At 31.2% G+C, this 21,483-nt stretch overlaps 3 protein-coding genes across 3 annotated transcripts; all 3 read right to left on the bottom strand.

The window, feature by feature from the left end:
• Nucleotides 1-8,740: 8,740 nt before the first annotated feature.
• LOC144546836 (monooxygenase 2-like) lies at nucleotides 8,741-11,608 on the bottom strand. The gene is made up of 5 exons (XM_078295405.1): nucleotides 11,482-11,608; nucleotides 11,167-11,347; nucleotides 10,825-11,050; nucleotides 10,208-10,547; nucleotides 8,741-8,986 (listed from the first exon to the last, which is right to left on the bottom strand). Exons 3-5 carry the CDS (start codon nucleotides 10,955-10,957, stop codon nucleotides 8,770-8,772), a joined length of 690 nt encoding a protein of 229 aa, XP_078151531.1. The 5' UTR covers nucleotides 10,958-11,050; nucleotides 11,167-11,347; nucleotides 11,482-11,608; the 3' UTR covers nucleotides 8,741-8,769.
• Nucleotides 11,044-13,369, bottom strand: LOC144546622 (monooxygenase 3-like). Its single transcript, XM_078295164.1, has 4 exons — nucleotides 13,263-13,369; nucleotides 11,482-11,550; nucleotides 11,156-11,347; nucleotides 11,044-11,050 (listed from the first exon to the last, which is right to left on the bottom strand). The coding sequence occupies exons 1-4, from the start codon at nucleotides 13,367-13,369 to the stop codon at nucleotides 11,044-11,046; spliced, it is 375 nt and encodes a 124-aa protein (XP_078151290.1).
• A 5,646-nt stretch (nucleotides 13,370-19,015) lies between these two features.
• LOC144546935 (pathogenesis-related genes transcriptional activator PTI5-like) lies at nucleotides 19,016-20,007 on the bottom strand. The gene has a single exon (XM_078295528.1). The coding sequence runs from the start codon at nucleotides 19,939-19,941 to the stop codon at nucleotides 19,465-19,467; it is 477 nt and encodes a 158-aa protein (XP_078151654.1). The 5' UTR covers nucleotides 19,942-20,007; the 3' UTR covers nucleotides 19,016-19,464.
• Nucleotides 20,008-21,483: the final 1,476 nt, after the last annotated feature.

Genomic DNA, 21,483 nt, shown 5'->3' with positions numbered 1-21,483 from the left:
AAAAAAAAAAAAAAAAAAATATATATATATATATATATATATATATATATCAAGAACGGTTTTTAGCAATAAAACCGTTCCTGATAGTATCTGGATCGGTTTTATTGCTAAAAACCGATCCAGATGCTATTTTCTGATATATTTTAATTTGTTAGATGTATTTAAGTTATCTGGATCGGTTATTATGTATAGACCCGATCCAGATGCTATTTTATGATATATTTCAATTAATAAGATTTATTTGAGATATTTTAATTATCAGGATCGGTTTTTGTTGGAAACGGATCCTGATACTATCAGGATCGGTTTTTACTAAAAACTGATCCAAATGATTGAACTATTAGGATCGGTTCTAAAATAAAACCGATCCTGATAGTATCAGGATCCGTTTCCACAAAAAACCGATCCTAATAGTAATAAACTAGGATCAGTTGTTACTAAAAACCGATCTGAATAGTTTTTAGGATCGGTTTTTTTAAATAAACCGATCCAGATACTTATTAGGATCGGGTGTCCATATAACCGATCCAGATAGGCCGATCCTGATTTCTGTTTTTCCACTAGTGAAGATATGAAATATATTTCTCTCAATTTCTCTCAATTTCTCTACTGTCTCATATTACTATATTAAATAATTATTTTATTATAATAATTAAATGGTTATATATATAATAATTAAATGTGTTTTTTGTAGTAGTACACCATCAGTTAAATTGATTTACTTGCATGACCAATATTCTAATTATTTAATTATCATAGCTGCCAATCAAAAATACAACATCGGTTCAGTAAGGATACCAGATAGTGTTAATCAACCTAAAAACCAACGGATCATGAAACAGCTAGATGGTAAAGTAATCTCCTCAGTGCCATCGTCCGTTTAGCCAAACCGATGTACAAGAGTCACCTAGTACTGACTGTTTGTGAAACTTAACTGATGGCAAAGGAGGGGGTCAGGAGGGGGTCCATCAACGCCATTGATTTGTTATCCAGAATAGACGATAAAAAGTTCAACGTAATTACAGCATTGTCACTCGTGACGAGCACCATCTGTGCGGAAGCACATCCGATGGTAAAGGGGCGATGGAAAAAATATTTTTTGTAGTAGTGTCCCAGGCAACTTCAAAAGAAAAACACACACACACACATTCACAAAACCCTAGATCTACCTCTCAGATGACGATGGAGCAGATTTGGAAGCTTCGTAGAGAGAAATGGAAAACAAGAGAATAGAGTGATTTGAAGAATAGAGAGAATAAAGAGTGTAAATACGTAGAAATAGAAGAATATGATGGTTTAGAGGAATTGAAGAGAATAAAAAAATAGATTTAAAATAGGAACAATGTCAATTGACATGTTGTAAATAATTTTTTTATTATCAACAAAATTGTTAGTAATAATATTTAAAATTACTAAATAAAAAAAATTCCATATAAACTGAAAGTGAATAAAGACAGTACACACCATCTCATATCTCATTCTCTCGAATTGAGTCTAAGGCATGGATCAAAATACCATGAAATTGTAGGAAATAAACACAACACAATGTGTATATGTATTTTATCCACGTAAGTAAATCAAATATTGAAATAAGACACACAAATTACATTGTTTCATTTTTATTCTTTATTTTGTCAAATATAATTGAAATTGTATAAAATAAAACTATCTTCACTTTTCTGCATACTATTTCACTATTTCATGTATTTGCTGAACAAGTCCTATTGTTACGTTACGAAATTTTTACAATTAAATTAAAATGATGTAAAAGAAAGAATCAAGTTAATTGTGTTAATAAAATGGAAGTTTAAACCTTAATTAAGGTTTCCCTAAATAAGTAAGTTAATTGTGAATTGAAACCGCGTCGAAATTTCGAGATTTCGGAACTTTATAGGCTCAGTGCGGATTAGATTAACCGCAGTGCGGGTGAAAGTCATCCGCAGTGGCTCAGGCTTTTTCTGGAATTTTGACAAAAAAAAAATGACTAAGTAGTGAGTGCGGGTGAGGGATCCGCAGTGCGGATGGGTTTAGCCGCACTCATGAATTTCTGTATTGCACTGAATTTTTCTGAAATCGGCTAAGTAGTGAGTGCGGATGAGGTTGAACCGCAGTGCGGATCAGGTTCATCCGCAGTAGGCTCGGACTTTTCCTGGATTCGGCTGACAACCGACTAAGTATCGAGTGCGGATTAAGTCACCCGCAGTGCGGATTGGCTAATCCGCATTCTGGGAAATTTTAACCCTAAAACCCAAATTAAACCTTCTCTCTCTCTCTCTTCACCATTTTCCCCATTTTCAAGTAATTTTCGGTTAAGAGAGAAGGAAAAGATCCCGTGAGTTTCCGTTTCGTTCAGACTCCCGATTGTTGCGAGAAATCGAGTCTGGAACCGAGAAAGCAGCCGAGGATCTCTCCGAACCCTTCTATTTGGTATTTCTTTCTCTCCTTTTTACTTTCGAAACCTCGAATTTTCTCGATTTCTCGGATTCTCGTTTTAAACCCGAGATTTGTGCTCGAATTGCTCGAGGACTAGTTCCTCTACACTTCTTACTAGTTTGTTTGTCATTCTTTTTCCCGATTTCTTCCGATTTATGAAATCTGATTTCTAGGGTTTCGTGCCAAAATTGAAAGTTGGCATAATCGTGATTTGATTTGCTTAACCCGACAAATTAGACTTGTAATCGGTAGGGTTGCCTCCTGATCGTGAATTTTTAGAACATTTAACGGCTGATTTGAGATTTTGACCAAATTAGGGTTAACCAAACGGTGAATCGAATTGATCCGAGAACCAAAGTAGTAAAACGGTGATTGATGGTTACCAAAGTGAAATAGTATAAGGCTAGAGGGCCTAGATGGAATTGTGTACCGTTATGTGAGATTTGGTAAGAAAAGAGGAACCGAAAAGAATCGATACCAAACCATGAGAACTGATTTAGGACTGTACAAGCCCTAAGTAAACGTATAGACCCCTGAACCCGAATTAAACCAAGTATACGTATAATATAGGTGTAGGCTCGGTCGAGCAAGAACTTGCAAGACAATACGAGACGTCCGATCCTTAATTTAAGCGGTACGCTCGGCATACTAAGGTGCGGGATTCTTGGACTTGTTTGATACTTTATTTTCAGGAATTAAACTGTGTTTTCGTTTGTCATGTTGAATATCATTGATTGCATCACTGAATTGCGTAGAGCATTTGCATAGCCCAATTAAATTAAACTCGAATTGATCTGAATTGAATGATTTGCATGCTGGTATGGTTATAGGTTATGTTGATCTATTGTGATCTGATTTTGATTGAAAGTCACCACGAGCTGTGTATGTGAATGTATGTGAATGGATTTACGAAGTTAAGCACTTGGATCCAATGAATTTGCCAAGTCGGGCTGTATGCTGACTTGGATTCCCAGGATCCTAAATGGCCTTAGGTGAACGGCCCTCGATATTCCCAGTACCGGTTGGGACGAGGGAGGGTGATTATGTTATGAGATGTGTGATTGGAAATCGTGGTTGACTTGTGTAACGTCTATGGCTCGGTAGCATTTTCCTACGTGTTAATGCATTTGAACGGTCGATTGAATATGACGAATATTGGAAACGATTCTAAAGTGGATTTTCTTTACATGATTTGAACCAGGCCTTAATAAACTGTTAAGCCAAGCGGTTGCAGATGGGTGTCAGATAAAGGGTCCAGCGGTTGGCCATCTGTAGGTGTCAGTAACCCTACAGATGTGGGTTTGATAAAGGTTCAGCTCGAAAGAACATCTGTAATTGCTACAAGCCCTACTGAACTGAGTTAGGAATCGAGTTAAGCCAAAATATATGTTGTGTTTGAGATTCATCTTGGAAATTCCGTAAACTGTGTTTCAGGTTGATTAACTGTTGTCGAGTAGTGGCATTCTGTTATTTATGTTTTCTTATATAACTGTTTGCATTGTTGTTGTTTGGGTTTCATTATTGAATATAGAGTTGGATTGCAAGTCCAATAGTCTAAACTGTGGCAAAATTCGCACTGAGAATTTATTCTCACCCCCACCTTCCCGGTTATTTTACAGGTACTGGTGCGACCGATTCCGGAGAGGCACGAAAGTAGTAGGCCTTAGTAGCTTACCAGCATTACCCTAGATGTGTTTTGTTGTATAGATTTAGGGTAGGCCTCGTGGTTGGTATCCGGATGAGATACTTATATTGTATTATTTACTGTCCAGACTGTGTACTCTGATTATATATTAGAAACTTGTTTTAAATTGCTTGTTGTTTGGTTTGAAATGTGAGTAGCCTTGTAAGCATACACGGCGTTGTATGCTTACGGCGGGGGACTGTTACGACCCGTGGCCGCGGGGTGTGACACCTATAAACCCAAATTTTTTACTTATATCATATTCCAAAAAAAAAAAACCAAAACACTCTCATATGACCAGAATTTCAGATCTACCCAGGCCGCAGATTTGCTCTGCGGCCCCATTTTGGGTGGGCCGCAGAGACAGTTTGCGGCTCTCATAATGGGGCCTTAGAGCCAATCTGCAGCCCCACTTTTTTTTTAAAGAGCATTTTATTAACTACAAGACTAAAATAAAATTCTGCAAAAAAAAAAAATACAATTATGGCCAATATGTATGGGTGTGTTATCGATGTTTTGGCAATAATAAAGTTATGGTCGTTTAGAGAGTATGGGTGCGTCATCTATGTTTTGGCAATGAAATATCGATGCACTTCTGCCGTCGTTAAGCCGAGCATAAAACATCGATGCAGTGTTTTTGTACGGAAGTATTATTTTTTTTTTTTAAAAAAACTTTTGAATAACCATAATTTTGGCTAGAAAAGTCGAATTTGCGCGTATGACCACAATTCAGAAGGGGAGAACGAGACAGATCAGAATTTTGCCAAACGGAGGTGTTTTGGTTTATTTTTATTTTTTTGAATACGGTATAAAAAAAAATTTCGGCCTATAAGCTGAGGATTTTCGGAATAGCATCGCGTCCCGTTTTCTTATGTCCAATAGTTCCGGTACCACGTACCACAACCAAATGGAGCAGATACCTCTTTCACTTTTTGTGGATTAATAAAATTTAAATAGACAGTGGTTTACTTTTATTACTTTTATTTGTTTTTGAAAAAAAAAGGGTATCATAGAACGAGGAAATTCTTTTATGTGAAGCATAGGTAAATATATATATGACATACTCATTTTGTTTTTCTAATTCTTTTTTCATTTTGTACAAATTGATATAATGACATCGTTTTAGAATATATAACAAGCATTTATTTATATTTTGAATAAAAATGTGGATCAAGCCCTCATTTGTATTGATATCAAGGTTGATCAGTTACAAGAGAATTGTAACCACCATTTGAAATAGGAAAAAGAGCTCAAACAGTTGAGCCCGTGAAATTCTTGAAAATGTAAAACATGATAGGAAATTAAACCCAAAATTTGGGTAAAATTGTAAAAAACCACATGTAGCTTATAGAACTGGTGTCCTTGTGCCCTGTTACTTGAATTCCTTCATCACCGTATACATCAACTGGCGGTCTGTGACTTCTTGTGCCAGTTGCTGCACCTCTTTGTAAAAAAAACAAGCATTTATTTTGGTATGTGAAATCAAAATCAATTTAATTTATAACCAATGCTGGAGTTTCTCTAATTTTGAACTAATAGTCTACGGTATTTACTGTTAAGTCTGAAACTTTTATAATTAATTTGATCTTCGGTTGACCTCCCAGTCAACGGTCCCTCGTTTATTATTTCCACTATTATTCAACATACTTGTCATTAAAGAAAGAAACAACCATCACTTCCCGCATGGCTATATGCGTTAATTTTCTTTTTGGCCTTTCTAAATACATTTTGACTAAATCAAAATAATTCGAAAAGATGCGAGATAACGACAAACAATTAATTGTGTTAGAATTGTATTACTTTGATTCTTTGACTTTTTGACTAACATTGAAAATATGTGAGAAACAGACAAGGAATATTCATTTTGAGGTTAACTGTTCACTTTTAATAGTTTGTCGTAATATTATTCATAATAAGTTCGTAACTGATAATTATCTAGTACTGTTAGAAGTTGACCCACATTACATTTAACTATTATATATTGTTTGTATATGGTTCATGTTTAATATAAAGTAGAGTATATATTTACGAATATAATCAAATTATCTCTAATGAATTATTTTAAATTTTTATATAATTCATATTTAACATAAAACAGAATTTATAATTCTTGGCTAGATGAAATCTCTCTTCGGTGCAATGTTGTCTTAGAACTTTAAAAATTTAAATCATAATTGAAATTTCTTTTTAGTTCTTGGGGCATCATCTGATAGTCAAATTTTTTTTATTATATAATAATAAGCCATGCAAGATTACCTGCCATCGCAATAAAATATATTTAGAGACAGATTATTTTTTAAAAACAAACTCATTTCATAATTATATGACGATCAATCAAACAATTATTGTAATTAAAAATAACATTACATATGTCTATCTTTTCAATTATTTAGATAGTTTGCATGTCAAATATAATACTATTTTGAAATCAATTAACCATTTACGGATTAGTTAATTAAAATTAGAGAAATTGTATAAATTGTCTTTCTTTTAAAAAACCAAAAATATTATTGTAAAATTATTTAAAAATATATATATTATAAATTTTCTTTCTTTTAAAAAACCAAAAATATTATTGTAAAATTATTTAAAAATATATATATTGTGGTACACGGATATTAAAAAAAATTGGATGGTTATGGAGCCTATTGAATCTGAAGTAGTTACTGTTAGAAATTTATTTTATAAAACTCAAAATTTATATAAATAAATATTATTTTTAATAATAATGTTTTTAAACTTTATGAATTATGGAGCTATTAATTTCTATAACTCATTCATTCTTTTAATTGCCATTATTTGAAACATAACGTTGATTTCTTTGATATACTGATTTCACTTTAATTGCAATAAATAGCTATTTATTTCATTTCATTTATTTGTTCCGTTTGATTGATTGCTTTCGGTTCACATATTTGAAATATAATGAATAGCTATAATTTGAACGTTATTTTATTTAGTATGTAATAATGGTAAAAGAATGAATAGAAAGTTCATGAATACAAGTTTGTCTATAAATAATACATAATACTTGAAGAGTTGATCATTCAATAATCGATATACTCTCTTCTTCCTGTTAGCTCCATATTTCATAAATTCAATTTCAATTCTCCCACAAATAAATATTTTCTTTATAGAAAACATATTATCCTGCTATCATTGTTGAAAGAAGGTACATCAACCTCTACCACGGTTGCGCCCGAAGGTAGGGGAATACCGGCATAACTTGGGGCAAGCTTAACCGATTATTCCTGCGCTTAGGACGGGAAGTTGTCTTAGGTCCGCATTTTGCAGCTCCGGGTAATAAAGTTTTAATTATATTCTTGATTATATTTTTTAATATAATTGTTATTTATTTAATGATCAAAATTCAGATTTAAAACTAGTTGGTTAGTTAATATTTTTCCAACAGTTACTTGATAACAAGTTACGTGCATTTGTATTGAATTTTCTTGGAATCAACTTCCTATTGCTTCGTTGAGACTTGAGAATAGCTCCAACGGAATTCGCATCCTTAAGATATCTCATATTTTGCGTGACATATTGGAAAATCACAACCGTTCAATTAAATACGTTGTGCATCTCAAAGCTTAAATAATATTGGTTCCCTGCCAGGGGTGGATCTACTGTGTAGCACAGAGGGGCAGCCGTCCTCTCCTAGATTTCGAGTTTTAGTGGTGATCTATTTGTACCGATTGATTTTGTCCCTCTCTGAAAAAAATTCTGTCCCCTCTGAATGTTTGATTTATAATTCGGGTTAAATTTATTGTTAAAATCAAAATTTTGAATTATAATTGGTAATATTAATTATAAGTTATAGGATCATAAATTATAAGTCAGAATATTAAAAAATACAAGTCAAAACATTATTTTTTTTTATCAAATATCTAATTAGTTAATGAATTTAAATTTAATAAACTATTTAAACCCAATTTAATATTTTTTTTTAGCTCGCCTGATAAACATCCTGAGTCCGGCCTATCCCCGAATAGACACCGCACACCGGACACGTCGTCACGCAAAATATGAGATATCTCAGAGGACACGCACTCGTCCCAACGTGCGGTAGAGTGCTTACAATCACAAGCTGATTTCCAGGCTTGTAGCCCAACTATCAATTACGGGCTCATCCCAATATAATATTTCTTTGAATGCATCTTTGATCACCTGATCAATATTTTTGTGTTCATGGAGAAACATTCAATGGGATGTCCGTTGTCAGGATTAAAAGTCCAGGGTTATTTATCAAATTTCACTTTTTTTTTGGGGGGGTTATGTGGTATCATTACCCAACTTTTTGTAAAGAAAACATCCGACGTGAATAAGACACATAAACCCAATTGGATAAATAGTACATACGAAAAACAAGAGAAGTATTGAGAAACAATCATCCTTTTCCCTACTCATATTTGTTATATTTTAATATGTCATATTTTCTAATGAAAATAAATTTTAGGTGTACATGATGTCAAAAGTTAAGAAAAATGTTGAAAGTAAAAAAGGATAGCTAATCTACTTGTCAAAAACGTGTCGATTATAAATCAACTTTCTTATGTATTTATTTAAATCAATATATAAACAACTATATCCGTCAATCTCCTTGTTTAAAATTTTCCTCTATTATTTTTCAATTACAAGCAATTAGACATGACTCAATCTATTTTACTTGCCGGAATCAAATCTCCACAATCAAACCAAATCAAATCTCTGATCCTTGGCCTAATAAATTGATAGTAGAACCGGTCCCTGAACCACCTGGCCATGCCCAACCACCATTGTTGGTCGCCACCGCCTCCATGTTGCACCCATCCGGCTAACCATGAACCGGCAACCAGCCATGTCACTCTCCACCTCCTCTCCTCCATATACCTGTCATTATATAGTACACGTACATATATGTTAGCATTAATGGTCAAAAGCCACATGCAAAACAATTAAATATAAGAGGAGGGTTCAAACTTCAAATGTCTTCAATTTTTGTGCCTCCATTATATCTCCATTTTATAACTATACAATTACTTAAAATTTAAAGCTTAAATGTTAAAATAAATCGTTAGATATTATCTATGCCAAAAAATTTAAATATATCATTTTCGAAAAAAAAACAAACAAAAAACCATCGTTTCTGAGAAATTCCAAATCTACCACTGCCGCATTTATGGGATGCGACCCCTTTTACTGGGGGGCCTCAATTAGGGGATACAACCTCCGAAAGGGGCCTCATCTAGGGGATGTGGCTCCCTTTTTTTCATATGACATTTTATTTGTTTGGGTGTTTGTTATTTGTTATGTTTTAATTGTTTTGATTTTTATTATGTTTCATTTGTCTTGGTTTTTGAACATACAACAAAGTGGGATTTATTTTTGTTTTAAAAGTCATTTTGTTGAGAAAAAAAAATGAAGAAGCCATAAATAGAACAATATCATGCTAATGTTATCATGATTACAATAAAAGTACGTCTAACAAACATGAAATAAACAATATTCTTAAAAATACCTCGTGGAAAAAAAATCCAATACAACTAAAAAAGTAATTGGTTAAATACCTCATCAAATAATAAAAACCCAAATAAATAAAAAAAACCTCATTTGAAAAAAAAGGGGGCTGCATCCCATAGATGCGGCCATGGTAGATTTGGAATTTTCCAGAAACGATGGTTTATTGGTTTTTTTTTTAGAAAATGGTATATTTAAAATTTTCGGTGATCTATATTATTTTATTTATATTTGCATAAAAGATTACAACATATTGATTTTGTTTTAATTAGTATCAGGAGCTTGCAAAAATACACCGATGTGAATAAATTATAGACGTTGATTTTTTAAACTTATTGATTTATAAAAAATAAAAATCAGAAAATGATATATAATTGTTTATGCACATACAAAGAAAATAATATAGATCACATCGAACAGTTTTATTTTAAGATATAAATCTTTGAGTTTTTTATATTAGAAAATTAAAAAATGAAGCATAATATTAATGCACATAAAATAAAAGTACTTGAACCCTCTTCTATAATTAATCTAGTACAAAAAGTTCCAAACAACAACTTAAAATATATATATAGTTAAGCTTGGAATATGTACCTCTTTAATGCCTTCTCTAGCCAGTGTTTGTCATTTGTAGCCGTTGGATGAGCTTGACTGATGCAGCGAGCGAGTATGACTGCATCCTCTAGCGCAGAGCAGCCACCTTGACCAAGATCAGGTGTCATTGGGTGCATTGCATCACCGGCTATCGTGACACAACCACTTTGAGATTTGCAAAAGGCAATATTCCATGGCGCTCTAAAGAGGAGCGGCACCCATGATAGGCTCGAGAGATCGGTATGTTTGACAACGGTGAGGAATTCTGAAGGGAAATCTTTGGCTAGGTTCTTTTTCACTTCTTCCAGTAATAGCTCTGGTTTCGTCGATACATCTTTTTCTAAAAAAAAAAATTAAAAAAATTGTGTACAACATATTAGAACTTGTAGAGATCGATGCAATATATTAACATGAATTTTATCATGTAAGGTAACTGAACCCCTCAAGAGTTTGTACGAATCTTAAAGCGGACGCCTTATATTCTAGAAATCTTTTTGGTTTGGCTTTCACTAACCTCATACGGTGTCAGTCAGGTACCGCAGAGAATATTCACTCTAGTCTAGTATAATTAGCACATCATAAGCATGTAAAATTGAGTGAGAAATATTATTACTTACCTAAGGAGGAATAAGTGACCACAAACCAGTAGATTTCTTTGGAATTGATAGTGACAAATCCAGCCCTAGTGCCAGCACTTAAATACTGTTTCACTCCATGATTCAATCCATGGCCTTCGGGAAAAACCGCCATCCCTCGAGCAGCCCACCGGCCTGAACTCAATGGCTGAGATAGGCCCAACCATTGTGCCACTGCTGAGTGGACCCCATCACACCCTATTACCACCTGTACCATGAACAAGGAAACTTAATTAAAATTTAAAAAAAATCAAATTATTGATCAAACATAATCTAATTAAATGTATTAAATGCAGCATGCAATAATTGATACCTTCCAAGTACCTTAGCTTTGATAACAGTACCATCTTCCAAATGCAAGAGAGTAGCCTTGGAGGAATCTTCTAAAGTTTCACTCTTAATGGAGATGAGCTTAGATGAAAACCTAATTGTATCAGGCAGCAGTTCCTCTGCTAGCGTCTCGAGCAACGCCTTCCTGTGCACCGTTATCACCCCTGTATCTTCCCTATTGCATTAATAAACAGAACAATGTATTTAATTCTATATTACTTAACAAATGAATTGATAAAAGTAGAGTTGCAATTGTACATGCACTCCATTTAAAAAATAAAAAAATAGCATCTTTTATGAATTTCGTACCTATTTTCTTTTGTCCCAGATAAACCAAGCTCTTGAATAGCTCCTGTGTCCAAGTTTGTAACCAACGACCTGATATAAATATATAATCAGAATTCTGAAATAACAGTACGAAAGAATATGAGAATCAACCTTTTATCTGATCAGAAAATCAATGTCCTCCGTATCAGAAATCACATGCTTGAAATCTGACTGAAGAACTTTGGTACGTTTGGATCGTGCAAGGAATAGCTCAAGAATAGCGATTTTTGGGTTAGTGATTGAGAATAGTGCTAACCCAAGGGATTCAAAAATAGCACTAACTTTGACTATTCCGAATTAGTAGAAATGTTGTTTGAATTGTATGTTAGGAATAGCAAATGGAGGGAAGAAATATAATAATGATTTATTTGTTTTTATTTTTTCAACTAACTTTTATATTTATAATGACTTGTTAAATATATATAAAGCATCATATTTTTCAATAATACTTCAATCTAATATTTAAATTAATATTATCTTATATTAATATTTAAACTAATATTATTTTATTTTTAAATTAATATTTAATTTAATATTAAATTTAATACTAATCTAATATTTAAACTAATATTATTTTATTTTTAATTTAATATTTAATTTAATATTTAGTTTAATACCAATCTAATATTTAAAGTAATATTATATTACATTTAATATTCAAAAAATATTATATTATATTGATTTAATATTCAAAAAAATATTATATTATATTTATTTAATATTCAAAAAAATATTATATTATATTTATTTAATATTCAAAAAAATATTATAATGTATTTATTTAATACTAATCTAATATTTAAATTAATATTATATTACATTTAATATTTAAACTAATATTATATTACATTTAACATTTAAACTAATACTGTATTACATTTAATATTTAAACTAATATTATATTTATTTAATACTAATATAATATTTAAATTAATATTTTATTTAATATTAATCTAATTTGATATTATAGTTATTTAATTATTACTCTAATATTTAAATTAATATTATATTACATTTAATATTTAAACTAATATTATATTACATTTAACATTTCAATTAATACTGTATTACATTTAATATTTAAACTAATATTATATTATATTTAATACTAATCTAATATGTTATTATATTTATTTAATATTAATGTAATATTCAAACTAATATTATATTATATTTATTATTTAAATGACTACGAGATGATATTTAATCTAATATTTTATTTAATATTATATTTATTTAATACTAATCTATATTTTAAATTGATATTATATTATATTTAATATTTACACAAATATTTTATTTAATACTGATCTAATATTACATTATATTATATTTAGTACTAATTTAATATTTAAACATGCTTTAATTGAGAGGAATCAAATATTTTATTAATATCACTAACCCCACTAGAGTTATTCTTGCTAACCCACCATTTCTTTGAATTAGTAGAATAGAGCTATTCTTGAGCTAATCCTATTTGCAAATTTGTGTTTGGATCACCAAGATTTGAGAATAGTGGAGCTAATCCAAGAATAACTCTATTCTTGAGTGATCCAAACACAAATTGAACTTAATTAATAATCTACAAAAGAAACGAAAAAAGGGACATTGAATAAGAAAGCATAAGCTAAAATAAAAATATAACTAATAAGATGAGTGAAAATTCTGATTGCGAAATGTGGTACCAAAAGATGATAATTTACTTGTTTTTTTTTTTATGGAAGTAATTTACTTGCTTGTTGATAGGTTGATAATAAACAGACTTGAGTTTGTGCTCTACTCGTGCCTGGAATCCGACCCGTTTAAGTGCCAAAGCTGTTGCCAAACCGGCGATTCCTCCTCCTATAACTACTATTTCTTCTTCTATCATCATGATTTTTTTGTGTCTCTCTGTTGGTTCTTTAAGGAGAATCTATTTAGTGCTTAGAAATATATATAAGCTTCAGATATAGAGACTATTTGGAAGAAATAATGTTTATACTTTATACATAGTAGGAAGATTCCAAGCAATTTCTTATTGTAAAAGGAGTGCTGAACAAGAAAAAGAGCTCAATTCCAACTTGACTTGCAGATATTATTATTAGTTACTGTTGTTGTTGTTGTTGTTATTATTGTTATTGTTATTGTTATTGTTATTGTTATTATTATTATTAATTATTAGTATTAGTATTATTAGTATTAACTGCTGCTGCTGACTTTAATATATAAAAAATAATAATGGTCAAAATTTAGTACCTGAGGACATGGAGCAGTATATTTGACTTGTATATACCTAGCATATATTGCCTAAGGGCGTGTTTGAAGCAAAAAAAAAAAAGATACCTAGCATATATTTTAACATTTTATGTACTTGTATAGTTATATTCGTATTAAAAAATGTACACGTTGGCAAAATATGTGTGTGTGTGTGTGGGCGCGCGCGCCTTTATCTAATTAAATTGGCTTTTAATTAAATTAGCACTAGTGGAAAAACAGAAATCAGGATCGGCCTATCTGGATCGGTTATATGGACACCCGATCCTAATAAGTATCTGGATCGGTTTATTTAAAAAAACCGATCCTAAAAACTATTCAGATCGGTTTTTAGTAACAACCGATCCTAGTTTATTACTATTAGGATCGGTTTTTTGTGGAAACGGATCCTGATACTATCAGGATCGGTTTTATTTAAGAACCGATCCTAATAGTTCAATCATTTGGATCAGTTTTTAGTAAAAACCGATCCTGATAGTATCAGGATCCGTTTCCAACAAAAACCGATCCTGATAATTAAAATATCTCAAATAAATCTTATTAATTGAAATATATCATAAAATAGCATCTGGATCGGGTCTATACATAATAACCGATCCAGATAACTTAAATACATCTAACAAATTAAAATATATCAGAAAATAGCATCTGGATCGGTTTTTAGCAATAAAACCGATCCAGATACTATCAGGAACGGTTTTATTGCTAAAAACCGTTCTTGATAATTTTTTTTTTTTTTTTTTTTTTTTTTTTTTTTTTTTTTTTTTTAAAGGTAGCATTGTAAAACCTGGCCAGCTTTCAAGTATGTTTTTTTTTTTTAAAAGAGGTTTATAATTGAATTAATTTCTTTAAAGATGTCAAATTAAAGATATTTCATTCCCTATGTACATCCTATATATGAACCGTCTGATCAAATTCGAATCAATATGGTCTTGGTCTAACCATATATATTTTGTTATCTCAGGTAATATGAATTCGTTTCCATTTGTTCATGACATCAATTAAGCAATTAATTTTATGGTATTAATTTATAAATAACAAATAAATAATTAAACAAACAATTATACAAACACAAACAAGTTGTTTATTTTTTTTTAAATAATCTCTGGTTATATATATATTTCTCAGATAACTTAAATACATCTAACAAATGAAATATATATCAGAAAATAACATCAGGATCGGTTTTTAGCAATAAAACCGATCCAGATACTATCAGGAACGGTTTTATTGCTAAAAACCGTTCTTGATAATTTTTTTTTTTTTTTTTTTTTTTTAAGAACAACTTTGAAAATAAAATAGTATTAGAATCAGTTATTTCAAATAACCAATTCTAATACTATTTTTTTGTATATGGCATATGGTTCAATTATATGGTTGTTGTATATGTAATTAGTGTGGTGATTAATAGAATATATATATGGTTGTTGTATATGGCATATGGTTCAATTATAAATATTTTTTGATGAAAATTAATGTAATTTACATTATTAAAATTTATGTGATAATATAATTAGTTATTTGACATTGATATTTCATTTTGAAGTCATTTTGACTATTGAATTTTTTTATACAATCATGCATGATGCATCAATGACTTGTGCCATATAATAATATACATAGGACTTGAACCCTTGTTGTGTGGGGTTGTGAAGGAACGAATACGAATATTAGCATTTGGTCGATCGGAACCGTTAAAATGAAAGAATGTCATATTAATTTCACCATTATAAAATTTGATACAATTCGGGATTCGTGTACTAGTTCATCAAAGCAAAACAATATAGCAACATCGCACGGCCGTAAATAATTTACGTTGGATCAAAACTTACAGTTGTCGGGCCTTCGGCACTTTTACGTTATTAATGTTCCATGTTATATCTTGATCATTTTAAAAATTATTACATGTCATTTAATTACAGACCCACCGTTGGATGATCATGCAGAAATGAACGGTCTGCATTCCATTTAACAATTTGATGCCATTAATAATAATAAAATTGTACAAAATTGATCATAGTAGAGTTGATTTGGCCATACAAACACAAATAAATAAATTTGATATTTTTCACATTTTTCTTAATATTTATCTATGTACATGCATTATCAACAGAAAAGAAAATAAATGGTAGCCGTTTGATGGTTGATAGACCATCAATATGAGTGGGGTTTACCGCAGTGATCTTTCTTATATATAGTATCAGGATCGGTTTTTTATAAAAAACCGATCTTTATACTATTTTTTTTCAAAGTTGGTTCTGCAGCAAAAAAAAAAAAAAAAAAAAAAAAAAAAAAAAATTATCAAGAACGGTTTTTAGCAATAAAACCGTTCCTGATAGTATCTGGATCGGTTTTTTATAAAAAACCGATCCTGATTTTTTTTTTTTTTTTTTTGCAGAACCCATTTTGAAAAAAAAATTTATCAAGATCGGTTTTTATATAAAAAACCGATCCTGATACTATTTTTTTCAAAGTTAGTCCCGCCAAAAAAAATTAGTATTAGGATCGGTTTTTTATAAAAAACCGATCCTGATACTATTAGGATCGGTTTTTTATAAACAACCGATCCTAATGATAACTCCCTATATAACCTGCTTAGGGTTCTTCTTATTTTCATTCCGCGCCTCTCATTTTCAACTTAGCGTCTCTCTCACTGTCTCCGTCTCTCCCTCTGTACTCTTTGTGTCTCTCTCTCTCTGTCTCCGTCTCTCCCTCTCCTCCGTGTCTCTCTCTCTCTTTCTCTCCGTCTCTTCCTCTCAAAGCCGAGCCTCTCGCACCTCCGGCTCGGCCGATCAACTATTACGGTATTAACTTTATATAATTTTCTCATTATTATGCTTTAAAAACACATTTTTTTGTATTTTTTATTGTAAAATGTTTTTCCATCTAATTGTTACATTTGTTTTTATTTTTAGGATCTTTTTTAATCTCAAGTGATGTGATTGCAAAAGAGGTAATTATTGATTTTTTTATTGTTGTGCTTTACATTAATTGCATAAATGTGTGTTAATTGAAGAAATAGCTCAATTAGTCACTTGTATGTTTGTTAATTAATTTTTTTTGGATTTAAATTTCTTGTTATAATATGTAATGCTTCACAAAACTTTGTATGAACATGAATTTTTTGTAATAATTTAAGATGTGTATGATATTTAATTTATGATGTGTATATGATATTTGATTATTGTTTCTTACTGTGCAAAAAAAAATATATTTAGGATGCTGGCCAGCAAAATATATATGGAAGCTGGTCAAATAAATAAAAATATTTTTTTTAGCTTCAATAAAACATCAGGATCGGTTATTTTAAACAACCGATCCAGATTACTACTATTATGATCGGTTATTTTTTTAAAAATCGATCCAGATTTCAGATCCTCATTCCAACAAAAAAAAAAAGTATCAGGATCGGTTTTATATAAAAACTGATCTTGATAGTTCGTATCTGGATCGGTTTTTATTTAAAAACTGATCTAGATATGAAATTTTTAATAAAAAAAAATATTCGAAAATATTATCAAGAACGGTTTTTATATAAAAACTGATCTTAATAGTTCCTATCTGGATCGGTTTTTATTCAAAAACTGATCTAGATATGAAATTTTTAATAAAAGAAAATATTCGAAAATATTATCAAGAACGGTTTTTATATAAAAACTGATCTTAATAGTTCCTTTCTGGATCGGTTTTTATTCAAAAACTGATATAGATATGAAATTTTTAATAAAAAAAAATATTCGAAAATATTATCAAGAACGATTTTTATATAAAAACTGATCTTAATAGTTCCTATCTGGATCGGTTTTTATTCAAAAACTGATCTAGATATGAAATTTTTAATAAAAAAAAATATTCGAAAATATTATCAAGAACGGTTTTTATATAAAAACTGATCTTAATAGTTCCTATCTGGATCGGTTTTTATTCAAAAACTGATCTAGATATGAAATTTTTAATAAAAAAAAATATTCGAAAATATTATCAAGAACGGTTTTTATATTAAAACTGATCTTAATAGTTCCTATCTGGAGCGGTTGGTATTCTAAAACGGATCTAGATAACTACTATTAAGATCGGTTTTATGAAAAAACCGATCCTATTAGTTTCTATTTGGAACGGTTCTTTAAAAAATATAAAACCGATCCTGATAGTATCAGTATCGCCTTCATCAGGATCGGTTGGATTCCGTTACTGATATGTGTATATAACCGATCCTGATTCCATATTTTCCACTAGTGTAGGTTAATACTTCCGTATTGATTATGGTATATATCATATTCATGCTTGCAACCAGATAAATTTCAATTATGTTGTTGCCATTTTTGAAATTTCAATTTTGTACTTGACTTTCTGGCAGATAAAAATTGGACCAACCTGATCAGTTCCACTTAAGAGAATTAAACACTAGTTCTCTCACCATTTTCTCTGACAGCTGGGAGGGAGCTTGAGCATTTTCAACAATCTCAATCTCTGTGAAACATCAATCAAATAAGAAGTATTTAAACAACTTTGATCAAATTGAACAAGAAAGAACTGCTCAAAGCATAGAGAATTAAAAGTCAATAAACTATTACTTAATTATTTACAATCTAGGCTCCGATCGGAATTCATAGTCCATATTCTCTGAGGTAACAGAATATTTTTGTTTAGATTTGGACCGTCTGATTGGACTCTGGGCCAATCCGGACCGAGGAGAAATGCCCGGGGCACTTTTAATATTCGTGCAGATTCTGTCTGGACGGTCTGGATCCAAACAGAAATATTCTGTTACGAATTCCTTCGGTACTTGGAGAGTTGATTGCCTGAGAGAGCAAGGTTTACTTCCGAATATTTAAATGCGTGAACCGGGTCTATAGGCTGACGTTCCTTTCCTTGATAGTTGATACTATATTTTGAGGTAAATGCACTTCACAGCCCCCGTCAAAATTTTCAAAAAATAAAAATAAATAAATAAATATATATTTATATGATACATATTAAAAAATAACAAAATATTATTATAGTTTTATGGTTATAATTGTCTAATTGACTAGTATCGATCGTAACCGTATATATTTAACAAATTACATAAATATAATCCCAATCCAATCTAGAATGTGTAAATATTTTTTTTGCGTTTTCCATTATTTATTTACTTGATTTGATACATACAGGCAGTTTGAACTGGGTTAAATCAATGTATCTTACTTGTAGATGTTTTTCTTGATTGTTTTATTTTAATTCGACAAAACAAAGCAAATTAATAAACCCAGGCAACCCATGATTTCACATAACAATGTCCAACTGATTGCACTTGCGCAGCATTTGATTATTTGATTTTCTATGATTATGTTCCACTGACAAAGAGTTTCTATCAATTACAAAAGAAAAAAAAAAATTAACCCAAATTTCCTAACTATTACATGTTAGGAGCCCATACAGAATTAATTCCCACAATTAATTATCTATCTCATAACACCAAAATACACGAGAAATGTCACAAATGGACGGATTCAAATCAGCTGAAATCCCAGATTCATGAACAGTAACTCTGAAATTTCTGGAATTCCGAATTCAACCGTTGAACTGTTTCGAGATGCGTGCACAGAAAAAGTTGAACTGTTGAATTTGGAATTCCAGAAATTTCAGCGGTACCATTTGGATTTCAGCTGATTTGAATCCCAAATGGACTCATGCAAATTAAGCATAAAGATCCCTAATAAATCCCAATTTTCACTGCTGCCTTTTTGTAACAGCTTTTGTAATTCTCTGCCCCAAAACAGAACCCTCAATTAACCTCTGCAAGTACTCCTTCCCGTCACCCGCAATCCCTGGCGGGAAATTCAAAAGTGCCTTCGCACCGCGCATCCGAAAAGCGGCCTCATCATACGCAACCGCTGCCTCCTCTGCCGTGTCAAAAGTCCCAAGCCAAATCCTCGCACCTTGCCGTGTTGAGTCGCGTATCTCTGCTGCGTACTTACCCCATGGCCGGCGCCTCACTCCTCTATAGTGCTGCTGCCTCTTCTTTATCACAGGTGTTGCATGCAGTGTCATGCCTTGTGACATCATTTGAGAAGGTGGTGAGATTAGTTGCTCGGCACTTGAACTAGGCATGGCCGAGACTTCTTGAAGGACTTCAAATATAACCATGTCTTGCGAATCGTTCTCGTTTAGAGGGAGGTGGTGGTTCTGTGGTTGTGTTACCTCCATTGCTTTTTCTTTTTTTTAATTGTGTAGCAAGAAAGGGAATGGATACAAAATTACAAATAGGGGTTTTGTTTTTAAAGTGACTAGATGAGGAATGAGCCAATGAGGTATACTGTATACATTTTGGGTTCTTAGAGGTTTCTTTGGTTGGACTGAAATTACTGTAAATTCTATGATGATAGAATTTAGGGTTCTATACCAGCTCGGAAACAAATCTGCTGTGATTTTTGAGAATCATAGTACACTGTTTTTTCAAATCTACCCATTCATTTGTTTTGAGATTTGTACATATAAAATAACAGATTTTGAGATTTGTGCATTTAAAAAGCAGGACCTGTGATTCTTTTGAGAATCACAGCAGATTTATTTCCTACCAGCTCATTCTTCTCCGGTAAAATCTAAGTTACTTATTGCGTTATTTTATTTTTAATCATCAAATCAAGAATTGCAGTTCAAAAAATTGTAGCTCAAAGTGACATTTTTCTGAATGATGCACCATACAATTTTGGTTGTTGGACGGCGTGCAATGGGATAGGTTGATCCATAAGGATCCATGAATTCGTATCCCCTGAGATATCTCAAACTTTGCGTGACTTTATGGGAAATTCCAACCCTTTAAATACGTTCTACACGAATCTCAAAGCACATATAATCTCAGGATCCATAAGGCGCTCAGAAGTGATGGATGGGATCCTCTCCAAATTATATTGAATCAATTAATGGCCCAACATAGATCTCATTTGTAAAATTTAGATCGAAGTGTTCATATCAGATTTTACATTTTATCATAAAAATTAATAGATTGGTTGAGCATCTACATTGAAAATTAAAGTCTAATTTAAAATTTTATGCGGTAATTTCTTTTACAATTTGGATGTATGATAATTCATAAATAAAAACAGATTTTTAATGAAATTATTTTCAAAACTTCATGTTGACAAAAATATTAATTTCTCATCTATCTCACAAATTTGTAAATTTCTTTTTCAATTTCTCATTGCATCAGTGTAGTGGTTTTGAAATTATTTTAGATTAATTTTAGTTATTTTTATTCTAATTTCAGTCTAAATTCATGAAGGTAGATGCTTAATGCGGACAAGTTAAATTTGAACCGTGTGATGTTAAATAAATGGTTTTGAAATGGATGATACCATGAAATGAAGATCGTAAATTGGAGAGGACTAAATTTTTTGAGGAGGGAATGTGAAGAAGAGTCGTGATGAAATTGGGCTCCTAAATAATATTCTCATTCTAACCTTTAAAGTTTGAAAATTGAAGTCTCTTGCGTCATTTTGGCTTGAGAATTCTTCCAATTGGAAAAAACAAAACGTGACATACTTTATCAAGTGGTTAGCAAAAATAATTGATATGCGGAATGGACAAAGCACGAGGCAGCAAAAATATTGACTGAAAAGTTTTTCAAACTTAATTTGGTGGATAGTTTTGAAATCCCGTACATTCGTTGAAAATAATGGTCAACACAAATTTTTTTGTCGTACCTGAAATTCAAAAAATGGATTTTTGCGTCGCATCATACGTCACATG

This window comes from Carex rostrata, chromosome 30, assembly GCF_964058835.1.
Source record: "Carex rostrata chromosome 30, lpCarRost1.2, whole genome shotgun sequence".
Taxonomy (NCBI): Eukaryota; Viridiplantae; Streptophyta; class Magnoliopsida; order Poales; family Cyperaceae; genus Carex; species Carex rostrata.
Note: the sequence above shows the minus strand (reverse complement) of the source record. Positions and strands in the feature narration are given on the sequence as shown.

Coding starts and splice junctions, on each gene's coding strand:
- LOC144546836 (XM_078295405.1), bottom strand. CDS start 10,957: ATGGCGGTTTTTCCCGAAGGCCATGGATTGAATCATGGAGTGAAACAG. Junction 10,548..10,824: donor GGTCACTTATTCCTCCTTAG/GTAAGTAATAAT, acceptor TTTTTTTTTTAG/AAAAAGATGTATCGACGAAA. Junction 8,987..10,207: donor CTAGAGAAGGCATTAAAGAG/GTACATATTCCA, acceptor ATATAATGACAG/GTATATGGAGGAGAGGAGGT.
- LOC144546622 (XM_078295164.1), bottom strand. CDS start 13,369: ATGATAGAAGAAGAAATAGTAGTTATAGGAGGAGGAATCGCCGGTTTG. Junction 11,551..13,262: donor CGAGTAGAGCACAAACTCAA/GTCTGTTTATTA, acceptor TATTTATATCAG/GTCGTTGGTTACAAACTTGG. Junction 11,348..11,481: donor TCTGGGACAAAAGAAAATAG/GTACGAAATTCA, acceptor TTAATGCAATAG/GGAAGATACAGGGGTGATAA.
- LOC144546935 (XM_078295528.1), bottom strand. CDS start 19,941: ATGGAGGTAACACAACCACAGAACCACCACCTCCCTCTAAACGAGAAC.